The sequence below is a fragment of the Chiloscyllium plagiosum genome, chromosome 19 (assembly GCF_004010195.1).
Source record: "Chiloscyllium plagiosum isolate BGI_BamShark_2017 chromosome 19, ASM401019v2, whole genome shotgun sequence".
NCBI lineage: Eukaryota > Metazoa > Chordata > Chondrichthyes > Orectolobiformes > Hemiscylliidae > Chiloscyllium > Chiloscyllium plagiosum.
The window spans coordinates 52,352,709-52,364,792 of NC_057728.1; the positions used below are offsets into that span (position 1 = coordinate 52,352,709).

At 39.9% G+C, this 12,084-nt stretch overlaps 1 protein-coding gene across 1 annotated transcript in view; it reads left to right on the top strand.

Annotated features, from left to right (window-relative positions):
- The first annotated feature begins 1,949 nt into the window (after nt 1-1,949).
- cep290 (centrosomal protein 290) overlaps nt 1,950-12,084 on the top strand; it is a 59,445-nt gene continuing 49,310 nt past the window's right edge. Inside the window, exons 1-5 of the mRNA XM_043708895.1 lie at nt 1,950-2,123; nt 4,118-4,229; nt 7,537-7,739; nt 10,469-10,620; nt 10,861-10,972. Coding sequence (XP_043564830.1) covers nt 1,953-2,123; nt 4,118-4,229; nt 7,537-7,739; nt 10,469-10,620; nt 10,861-10,972 — 750 coding nt within the window. The 5' untranslated portion in view covers nt 1,950-1,952. The remainder of the gene's footprint in view (nt 2,124-4,117; nt 4,230-7,536; nt 7,740-10,468; nt 10,621-10,860; nt 10,973-12,084) is intronic.

Consider the following 12,084-nt stretch of genomic DNA (forward strand, 5'->3'; position numbering starts at 1 on the left):
ATTAAAATAAGTACATCCAACAAATCTACAAAACTTATAAAAAATATATATAGCAAAAACAAAAAATTGCCAAAGGCAGTGATTGGAGGAATGTACCCCCATTCAAAGGGGGTACCTACACATTCTACAATCCTACTAACCATCCCAACCACCCTCTCCACTCCTACCAGCTAGGGTCACGCCACGTTCACCGACCACCTGGTAGAGAATAAAAACACCCAAGAGCAAGGTTAGTATTATCAACAAGCAAACTAAAAATAAACATGTCACCCATACCTTAACATAACTTAGAAATTAGCAATACTCGGTCCATCCCTGACATAATTTCACACAACTTATTACCAGAAAAGAGACTCCACCAAGTCCATTTTAAAGAAAAGCAAACCTGAACAGCTCTGTCCTCTATGCCTATTCAGCCGTTCAACTTAAGTCAGCACATCCACAAAGTTCTTTGCTTTCTCTGGTGAGTCGAACAAATGTATGGATCCATTATGACAGATTCGAAGCACTGCTGGATATCTTAAAGAATACTGGATCCCAAGCTCTCTCAATCTCCTCGACGCCATTGTAGGATTTACTTTTCCAGACCACTGCTGCCGAGAAGTCAATTGTTATCCTTTCCTTCTGAGCCTCCAAACCAAGTCTTGAAAAAACATGACCCTGGAGCCGCCACATACCAACGCCTTCAGGTCCCTCCCCTGAGCTCTAGAGGCTTCCATGACCCTCTGCTTGTCTTTATAATGATGGAATCTTACCAGGGCAGGGTGTGGGCGCTGATCTGCACCTGTTTTTTTTGTGCCTCGCTTCCGGCGGGCTCTTTCAATTGTTATCCTTCCCTTCTGAGCCTCTAAACCAAGGAACTTGAGGAACCATTTCTTGAAGATTTCCACCGGTCGCTCACCTTCTGTCCCTTCGCCAACAACGCGCAGGTTCTTTGTTCTGCCTCTGTTTTCAAGATTGTCTACCAGATCCAACCGGACCTGTGTTTCCAGGGCTTCAATCCGGCACTTGGAGGAGTCAGTCTCTGCCTCCACCCCTGCAGTCCGGCACTCAAGCTCATCAGTCCTTTTTCCAGTCTTGCAGCATAGCAGATCCAGGAGCCAGCTTCTCTTCAATTTTTTCCTGGATCTGCCTCCCCAGGGGCTCACGAGATTTGGCCAGCTCCTCAAACAGGGTCCAATGAGTATGCGTGCCCGCTGCTCACCCCCCGGGCAAACTTCCATTTGTGAGTGGTAACAGTTTTTTTTCATTATTCAGTCTGCCCAGACCCTCACTGTTTTGAAAACTTTTACCAGATCTTCTTGTAGCCCTCAGAAATCCCAACTTTCTCATAACTGAAGTGTCTCATCCTTTGGACTGTTCTCATAAACATCATAGACTCTGAATTTTCTACCACTGTCTTTTGAGAAAGAGAGTTCCAGAGACTCTCAAAAAAAATTCTACTCGTCTGTCTTATTTTTAAGCAGTGACTTCCACTTCTAGATTTTTTCCAAGACAGAACATCCTTTCCACTTCCATACTGTCAAAACCCGTCAGGAACTTAAGTGTTTCTTCACAGCTTATTAATTGCCAGCTTTACTTTGAGCTGTTTTTGTATTTTAATATGATTAGATTAGATTCCCTACAGTGTGAAAACAGGCCCTTCGGCCCGACAAGTCCACACCAACCCTCCGAAGAGCAACCCACCCAGACCCATTCCTCTACATTTACCCCTGACTAATACATCTAACACAATGGCACCCAGAGGAAACTCATGCAGACACAGGGAGAATGTGCAAACTCCACACAGACAGTTGTCCAAGGCAGGAATTGAACCCAGGTCCCTGGCGCTGTGAGGCAGCAGTGCTAACCACTGAGCCACCGTGCCACTTCCCTATAAGTACAGGGTATCTTTTTTACATTATAAGTGTTTGTGGTGTTTACCTGTTTGTTGATCAATCTATTTCTAGGACATGGCTAGTTTTAAAATTGCTGCATTGCAGAAAGCTTTGGATGAAAGTGTACCTATATCAGCCCTGGAACGAGCTAATAAGCAGCACAATGAACTCACAGCTAAGTATAGGGATCTGCTGCAGAAAGACAACCTATTGGTCCAGAAAACCACTGATCTAGAGCATTTGGAGGTAAGCAAATGTTGTAAATTTAATTAATCAGAACTGAGGTAAGTTATTTTCACTTTTGTTTCTTGAACATTAAGGGAAACAATCACTTGATAGTTCAGAACATGAAATTGCTGAAAAGAGAGACATATTGCCAGAGCCTCTCATCAGGACAAATGCAAGAATGCCTAATTGCAAACATTTGCAACATGTTAAACAACAGGAGAAAGGGGTGCTGATTGTTTGGCAAGAAATTTTTAAAAACTGCCGATGCTGGAATCCAAAGTAGACAAGCAGGAGGCTGGAAGAAAACAACAAGCCAATTGTTTGGCAAGTCAATTCTAATTGGCCAGAGCATTAGGGAGCTATATGGTCCCCATGCTCCATTGTAATTTAAGTAATTTAAGAAAAGCACCAATGCTTGAATGTGTTCCCTTGTGTGTAGAGAATGGATCCTTGTGTATGAATATCTGTTGATTATAATGAGCATAAATAAACCATATTATGAGCTTGACTAATTGCTGTTTGAGAAAGTGAGGACTGCAGATGCTAGAGATCAGAGCTGAAAAATGTGTTGCTGGAAAAGCGCAGCAGGTCAGGCAGCATCCAAGGAGCAGGAGAATCGACGCCTCGGGCATAAGCCCTTCTTCAGCCGAAGGTGTCGATTCTCCTGCTCCTTGGATGCTGCCTGACATGCTGCGCTTTTCCAGCATCACATTTTTCAGTGCTAATTGCTGTTTGATGTGATTTTTTGATTAGACAGCATTTCCTAAACAACCCTGAAAGTGCCAATAGCTAAGATGATTTGCAAGTTAAAGTAAATCAGGCAGGGACATAATGTGACTCATTTCCTTTTAGTAGAGGCAACAGACACTCTTGCACAGGGACCTGTTTTTTGAAAACAAAAGGAGTATATTCAATAAAGCCAAAATACTGTAAATGCTGATAGTCTGAAATACACACACACAGTGCTGGGGAAGTATGTCTTGCAGCATCTGTGGAGAAAGAAACAGTTCATGTTTTGAGTCCAGTGTGACTTCTTCAAGCCTTGGTTCCTATTTTAGTTACCTGGAACCTTGGTGAGTCTGTGATGTTCTGTTCTTTTCTCCATGTCAATTTGAGTTGTCTTGCCTCAGACAAATCAGCAAGCATTTCCCTCATTGTGTAAATTGTTGCTGTCAACTCTTGTACTTATGCTAATGAATACCAGATGAAAATATTTCTCTTTTCAATAACATAGGTAAAGGTGTATGAGCAATATGTAAAGGGCATTGCTGTTGCAGTATTCACATATTGAAAACATATTGTTTCGGAAAATAAGATGAGAGGAGTTGCTTTTTACATTTTTGTGCCCTGTATTTGGGAAACTGAACCTTTCAGTAAGTGTTGTTTTTAAGTAGTGGGGTAGATGTTGCTTTTACTGTCTGACTGTTAAAGAAAGGAATGGATTGGGAGCATCACCCAGTTGTTAAATACTATATGTAATTATCCTTCCAAGTGAGCATATGAAATGAGAGCAGAAGTAGACTCTTCATCCCTCAAGCGGGCTCCGCCATTTTATACGATCATGGCTACATTTCAAATTCCCATCTACCTTGGATAACCCTTGATTCCCCTGACAAGCACGAATCTTCAACATCTACTTTAAAAGTATTCAAAAATATTCCATTGATTTAAATGCTTCTGTTACTATTGTGCAATGACTTGATTGATTTTCTTTTTTGCATTCCACAGAAGAACAAAATATTGTACCCACTACTGGTCAAACACTTTAGGAAGGATCTGAGGGTCTTTGAGAGGATGCAGAGAAAGTTTATCAGAATAGTTCAAATCATGATTTGAACACATTTCTGTATTCAGAATAGACTACAAAGACAAAGCTATTTCCTATTTGTTTTTGGACATACTGTTCAATACTACTAACAGTTGAGATACTGGCAGAGATGTTAGCAATAAGGAGGGTTTCAAAGCAAAACAAAAGGATGAGTTCAGTGTGTCACAGTATGTTTTTCTTTCAGGGTGAAAATACAGTGCTACGCGAGCAAATCAGAGCCTTAAACAAGGAACTGGAAATTACAAAGGAAAAGCAGCACACATTGGAGCAAGCCTTAGAAGAAATAGAGAAGCTAGGCAAGTATCATATTACTGTGACAAACCCAATTTATTTCAAATACAAGTATACATCCATGTTGTAAACATGTTATATGTCTCCTGTTTAATTTGATGTTTACTATTTTGCATTTCTGCAAAACCTTAATTTTCCTGTTATTATAATTTGATTTTGAAATGTTGGCAAATGGGTAGGACCACACTTGTTGCCTATCTCTAGATGTCTGAGACCTTTAGGCACTGCTGCCCTTGTGAGGATTGTGTTGTTGCAATCGTGATGTGGAGAATTCTAAAATGGTAAGTTGTCTTGAAATAAATTCAGGAGGTGATAATATTTCCACAAGGGATTCTTTCTCCTGCTGATGAAGTAGATACTGCTGTTACTGGAGAGTAATAATAGTGGGCGGCACGGTGGCACAGTGGTTAGCACTGCTGCCTCGCAGCACCAGAGACCCGGGTTCAATTCCCGCCTCAGGCGACTGACTGTGTGGAGTTTGCACATTCTCCCCATGTCTGCGTGGGTTTCCTCCGGGTGCTCCGGTTTCCTCCCACAGTCCAAAGATGTGCAGGTCAGGTGAATTGGCCATTTTAAATTGTCCGTAGTGTTAGGTAAGGGGTAAATGTAGGGGTATGGGTGGGTTGCGCTTCGGCGGGTCGGTGTGGACTTGTTGGGCCGAAGGGCCTGTTTCCACACTGTAAAGTAATCTAATCTAAAAAAATAACTTGGATGAGTTCTTATAAAATATGTTTGTTGTCCTGAAAACTGGCAGGGGAAGATCCAGAGGAGTGAATTGATCAAAATGCTGTGTCCAGCAAGCATAGTGTTGAACTTCTGGAATGTTATTGTGGCTGCAATTAATTGTCATAGAATTGTCTCATGGGTAGGACCAGCTTTTTGAATGAGTATTATGTCTTTTCCTGACTCTCTCAGCTATTTCTCATAACATTGCACAATGTTTCTCTTTAAATATTCATTTAATATTCTCTTGAATACCTCAATTGAACCTGCCTACGTCACACTTCCAGCAACTGTATTCCAGACCGTAAATTACTTAGTTAATGAAAAGATTATTTTCTTACATTGCATTTGTTTGTTTTGTCAATAACTTTAAATCTGCCCTCCCCACCCCCACTCCCACCTCCGTTGTTGAACCTGCAATGAATGGAAACTGTTTCTGCCTTGCATCTCATCCAGGAAAACAGTCCCAATTTCTCCAATCAGTTTTCATTACTGAAGTTCCTCATCCCTCGATCTATTCTTGTAAACCTGTTCTGTATTCTCAAATGCGTTTATATCCTCCTGGAAGTCTGGCATGCAAATCTGCACACACTCCTCCAACTGAGGTCTAACTAATCATCAAATGTGTTCAAAGTCTAATCAATGATGACCCTTAGACACTGTGCATTGAATGTCAAAGGCAGTGATTGTTTGCGATTAAGGAAAGGAATGTAAGACAAGTCAAAAGAGGTTGTGGTGGTCTGATGGTAACACCACTGGACTTTTAGTCTGTTAACGAGGACCATTGTTCTGGGGGCATGAGTTCAAATCCCACAGTGGCAAATGGTAAAATGTTATCAACATCATGGCATAATGGTAATGTCAGTGGACTAGAGATTCAAAGCTCCCAAGCTCATGCTATGGGTTCACATCCACCTGATGGGGTTTAGTTGAATAAGTCAGCAATTCAAAGCTAATCTCTGTCTCATAAGAAATTATGTTAAATGATGAGGTTGTTGCAGTGCAGTGATATCTCTGAGCCAAGAGCTCAGGGTTCAGCTGTTTCAGAGGTATGCAATAACATCTGGTTGATTAGAAAATATCTATGACAAGTGATAGACAGAGGAAAGTACCAGTTTATTCTGTTTGTCACACATAACATGTATTCCTCAATATAAGCAGAATCCTTATAGCCTCCTGCAAGAGGTGTAAAACTGTATGAATATTAGTTGAGCAAGGATCCTGATCCCTATTGTGATTAAAACTCTCCAGGTGACCAATGATTATCTTTGTAGGTCATTTGTTTGGCATATTGCTTGCCACTTGCTAGCTCAAATCTGTATGTTACCAGATTCCGTTGTAGCCCAGCATGGGCTGCCTTATTATTTGTGGAGCTAAACATTATTCGTTTATCAGCTGTTGCACTTGTGTTCTGGAGATCCAGTGGCTCTGCAGGAATAAGGGCCATTAGAGTAACAGCTAGGCTATTTAGGACTGAGATGAGAGGGTGGTGAATCTTTGGAGTATTTCCCACCCTCACCACCAAGAAAGATGTGGAGGCTCTGTCGTTGAAAATGTTCAAAAAAGAGATTTATGGTTATTAAAGACATGAAACAATATGGGAATAATGTGGGAATTGGCTTTGAGATAAAGGTTCAGCCATAATCCAGTTAAATAGTAGCATACGCTTAATGGTCTGAATGGCCCATTCTTATTCCAGTGCTCCAATGGAGCATGGAATTAACTTTGGTGAACTAGCCATTAGTGAGTAGGCATTGTTTAATGACACCCCATCACTAACCGGGTGGTGCTGATTTGGTTCAAGCTACCTAGTTTCTTATAGGTACTTAACATTACTAGGAAATGTTCTAAACTATCAGGGAAATGCCAGTTTTGTAGCTCTTATTTGTATGGCTTGACTATGAGAGCAACTATCTTCAACATTCTGACTGGGCTCCTGTCAGGGCTAGTATCTTTGTGGGTATACTCAGATGCTCAAATGATATGAAGTAAGCCAGATTGGACATGGGCTTCTAAGAAAGTCTGGATCAAAGGATGAGCTGAGTACAACCATCTAAGGCTCATCAGAGTTGACGATGTGGATGCTCATGGCATGCAATACCACCATTCTTGACTCTGCATGTACGATATACAGAGGAACCTCAATTGTCCGAAGGACACGGACAGGAGTATTTCATTTGGTTAATTGAATTCCGGATAACTGAATGCTGGATAACATAGTTTAGCCGAGCAACAGGACCTTGCGACCCTGCCAGAAAATCCAATATTCCGATAATCGAATGCCCGATAATCGAGGTTCCTCTGTATAGGGCCTAATTAATTGATTGCAATTTATTGTACTGCAGATTAGATAAATTCTATTATGTTGAAGGCTCAAACAATACAGTGGCAATGTCCCTACCTCTGGGCTGTACAGTTGAGGTTCAAGTCCCACCTCCCCCAGTCATTTATTATAATATGTCACATTAAAACTATCAAAATTCTAATATGTTTGAGCGTTCGTAATAGATAATACTTCCATGTTTTCTGTTCTGAGCTAACTTATAAACCTAATAAAAGCAATTAAGGGTTTTGGTTTTATTTTTGGAGGACCAACTGCCATGGATAAAGAAACAAAAGCAATTACCAACAGTGAAATTGTTTCCATCTCCAAGAAGATTACCATGCTGGAAATGAAGGAACTAAATGAACGGCAAAGGGCAGAACATGCTCAGACGATGTACGAACATGTGCGTGACACGCTAAAGCAAGTTGAAGAACGAAACTCTGAGCTTGAATCCAAATTCTCTGAAGTATGTTGCACTTTTAAAATATTTGTTTGTGGGGAAAATCAGTTATAATAAACTTGTTGGCATTCTGGTTAAATGTTGTAACAAACTACCACATGGTATGAAAATTGTTTCAGAGAGCCATTGTTAGCGCAATTGTCCAAATGTCTTTCCTCTGTATTGTAAAATTCTGTGATTGCATACATTTTTATTCCTTTACATTTGTTGGTTGTGATAAATTTTTAATAATCTGTTGATCTGTTATCGGGCAATCGCTCGCTGTTTCCTGACAGTTCAGGAACAAACTTGGTGATCAGTAATTTCCAAAAGTATTGTTCAATTCATTCTTCGGTTGGTCCTGTTTGTTAACTGGTAGTCTTTTCATACCTGAGCATTTTATCATGTAATCTTTATTGTTTGCATAAAGAGTTGTGGCTTCTACTTACTTGTTCTTTAATGAGATTTGCTCTATATACATTTTTAAGATGTGACATTCTATAGAGCACAGGCTACGTAAGAAGGTAACATATGAAGGAGCAGTAGTAGGCCATACTATCAGTAAGATCATAGTTGATCTTCAACGTCAATTTCACTTTCTCTTTAACTTCCTCTATTCCTTGATTCACTTAGGGTCCAAAATCTCAGCACCGAATATACTCAATGAGTGACCATCCACAGTTTGCTGGGGTACAAAATTCCAAAGATTCAGACTTGTTGAAAGAAGAATTTTCTCCTCATCTAAAACATGACTGTCCCTTATTGTTGTATTGTTGTGGTATTGGACTTTTTGCTTGCTGGCTGAAGAGCCAATAAGGGACTTGTGCTGGGTGTGTTTGGAGGGTATTGAGGTAAATAAGGGTGAGTTTTCTGGGTCTGTAAACTATACAGGGAGTTGGTCTGCTGTGTTGGAGAATCATGGTGGGCCTTCTAATCAACTCACCTCCTTTCCCACCATGGTTCTCTCATACCATTCAGAATCTTTCAGAATCCACTGCAAACCAAATCTCTTATTTAAAGATGTACTGCCCTTGTAAAGTCACACATGTTCAATGTGCATTTGCAAGCCACGAAGATGCACAGGTCAGATTTTCCAGCATCCACATGAAAATGCAGCCCTAGCAGTTTGCAAAGACAATGAAGCCTCTGAGTTCAGACTTTAATTTATAGCAAAGAGTCTGGTTTCCATTTGGCAGATATTTTAATAGCACAATAACCTTGTTTCACTGATAATACTCTTGTAACTTGGAAGTCACATTCTGGGCAGTTAAGTTCATAGTCAAGGCTGACACTTCAGTATGGTATTGAGGCACTGCAGCACTGTCAGAGGTGCAGTTAAACTGCTATCCTGTCTATCCTTTCAAATTTAGGATATAGGATTTAAAATATCCTATAACACTGTTTGATGTTATCCTCCATGTCCTAGCCAATACTTATTCCTCATGTTACAAAAACAGATTATCCAGTCATTATAATATTCCTGTAAGTGGGAACTTGTTTGCAAGTTGGCTGCTGTTTCCGATATTTCCACAGTGAATGCATTTCAAAAGCACTCCATTGACTATAAATGCTTTGAAACAGACAATCAGATCATCATTTATTTCATTTTCTTTTTTATATTTCTAATATCTCTAAAACAAATTAGCTCACTTTTGTTTGGGTAACTATGCTGTGAGCAAAATGGTTGTCCCATTTTCCCTAGATAATAATTTTTAACAATACTTAATTGCCTATAAGCTGTCTTAGAATTCCCTAAGCTGGATGAATGTGAGTCTTTTGTCTATTATCAAGACATGAAATTTATTCTGTCTAATGCAACAAAGTTATTGGTAGTTTTGTGTTTCATTCCAGGTTGCAAACTTGTGAATCACTTTCCTATGAAATTTTCCTTACATTCAGTGAATGGGATATAAAATGGATGTTTGTCTTTTTTATTGACATGTCCATTTGGCAGTAGTTTTCTTGTTTTTATTATCTATTATCTACAAAGTATGCGTTGGTAGTATGATGGAATACTCTCCACTTACCTAGATGGGTGCTACTTCAACAACACTCATGAAGCTTGACCCCACTGGGGATAAAGCAGTCTGCTTAATTGGCAACCCCATCCACCATCTTCAACATGCACACTCTTCACCATCAATGCACAGTGGAAGCAGTGTGTAGCATCTACAAGATGTACTACAGTAACTCACCAGGGCCCCTTGACAATACTTTCCAAAATGTGACCTTGATCATCTCAACAGATAAGGGCAGAAAATACATGGGAACACCACCGCCTGCAAGTTTCCCTTCAAGTTGCTTACTATCCTCACTTAGAAATATATCACCCATTCCTTCACAATTGCTAGATTAAAATCCTGGAACTCTTTACCAGCACTCAGAGGATAGTGTGTGTTTGAAACAACTTGCCAGAGGAAGTGGTGGAGGTGAATGCAATTTGCAACACTTAAGGCATCGAGATGGGTTAATGAACAAGAAGGGGTTCATTTTTGGTTCATATGTGCCAAATGCTGGCAAATGGGATTAGATCAAATAGGGATGTCTGGTTGGCGTGGACGAGTTGGACCAAGGGGTCTGTTTCCATGTTGCATGTCTCTGTGACTATCGGGATTCAAGAAGGCAGCTCTACCACGTCCTTCTTCAAGACTTTTGGGGATGGGCAATTAATCCTGGCCAAGTTAGCACGTCCACATCCCAAGAATGAATAAAAGGGGGAAAATAATTTAATGTATTCTCTCCTGCTTTTTTGCCAGGTAACCAAAATAAATCTGGAGGCCCAGAGAGTGGAACAAAACCTAAGAGATGAGTTGGCCAACAGTGTAAGCCAAGCAGTGAGTAATGCAGACAGGAGCCGCATCACTGAACTGGAGAAATCAGAATCTGAGTTAAAAGTTGAGGTGTCCAAGTAAGTTAATAGTATTGTAAAATGAAATTTTGTTCATTATAATTTGAATTAAGAGACAGCAAGTTGTTTGTTGACATGTACCCTCCATCCCCAAATCTTTTTTTGCGATCATAATTTGAAGAGTGGGTATGTATGGACATGTCTTAAAAGGGACTTCCCAGAGCAAAACAACTTTGAAATGCATTCATATTTAATGTAAAGAAATGATAACAATATTTGTGGAATGCTCTTATCCATCAGGTTAAGAGATGTTGCAGATGTAGCAAAAATGCAAGTTGCAGCCTTGGAAGCCCGCCAGCAGTCCAGGGAGAAAGAGGTGCAGGCACTTAGGAAGCAAGTACTTGATTACCAGGTTAGGGCATATTTCGCACTTTTACATTTTAACAAAATGTTTTTCTTTAAGAGGCATATTAAAAATGTTATTGGTCAGACTTTACGCTAATATTTTAAATTGCCACTGAGGGATCTTCAAAATAAATAGTGATTTAATTAGTTCAGGATTTCTCTTTGCAAATAAGATGCTTTTGCAAAATACTGATAAAAGTGTTAACCTGTGTTATCTTTTGATAGCGCTTTGTGATTACAACGTTTGAGTCGATTGCAGAAGGCTTTTAAGAGTTGGTTTATTTACATGTTGCATACTATAACTTCACAGTTTATGTAAAAGCACAAAGAGAGCTATACTTCAAACTATGAATTAACTTAAGAATAGAGTGCTTGACTGGTCCAGTGTTCTTCACTTCAAATCTCACATATGAGAATTTTAAAAGAGTGTGCCACATCATCCACAAATGCCTCCCATTAAAAGAAATTAATGAATTTTACATCAGCTTGATTATATTTGTGAATTTTTAACCATCATTAATTGCTGTAATTTTAAAAAGATTTTCATTCATGGAATGTGGGTATTACTGGCTGGATCAGCATTCGTTGTCTATCCTTTCATTGCCCAAAGGGCAGTTGAGAGTCAACCACATTGCCATGGGTCTGGGATCACACATTGGCCAGACCAGATAAGGATGGCAGATTTCTTTTCCTAAAGGATATTAGTGAACCAAATAGGTTTTTCCTGACAATCAGCCTTGGTTTTGTGTTCATCATTAGACTTATATTTCCAGATTGTTATTGAATTTAAATTCCACCATCTGCTATGATGGCATTTGAACCAGGTATTTAGAACATTGCCTGGGTCTCTGCACTGAAAGGAGTCTAGCGATAATATCACTAGACCATCGCCTCACCCGAGTTCAAAGTCTCATCTAGTTCACTAGCACCCATTTGAAGAGGTAATCTGTCGTCCTTACCCAGTCTAACTTGCTTGTGCCTTCGGACCTATCACAGTATGGCTGACTTTTAACTGACCACTTAAGCAAGCCGTTCAGTTCTAGGGCAAACAGGGATAGGCAACAAATGTTTACCTAGTCAGAGACATCTGGATTCCATGAAAAACTTTTTAGAAGTTCT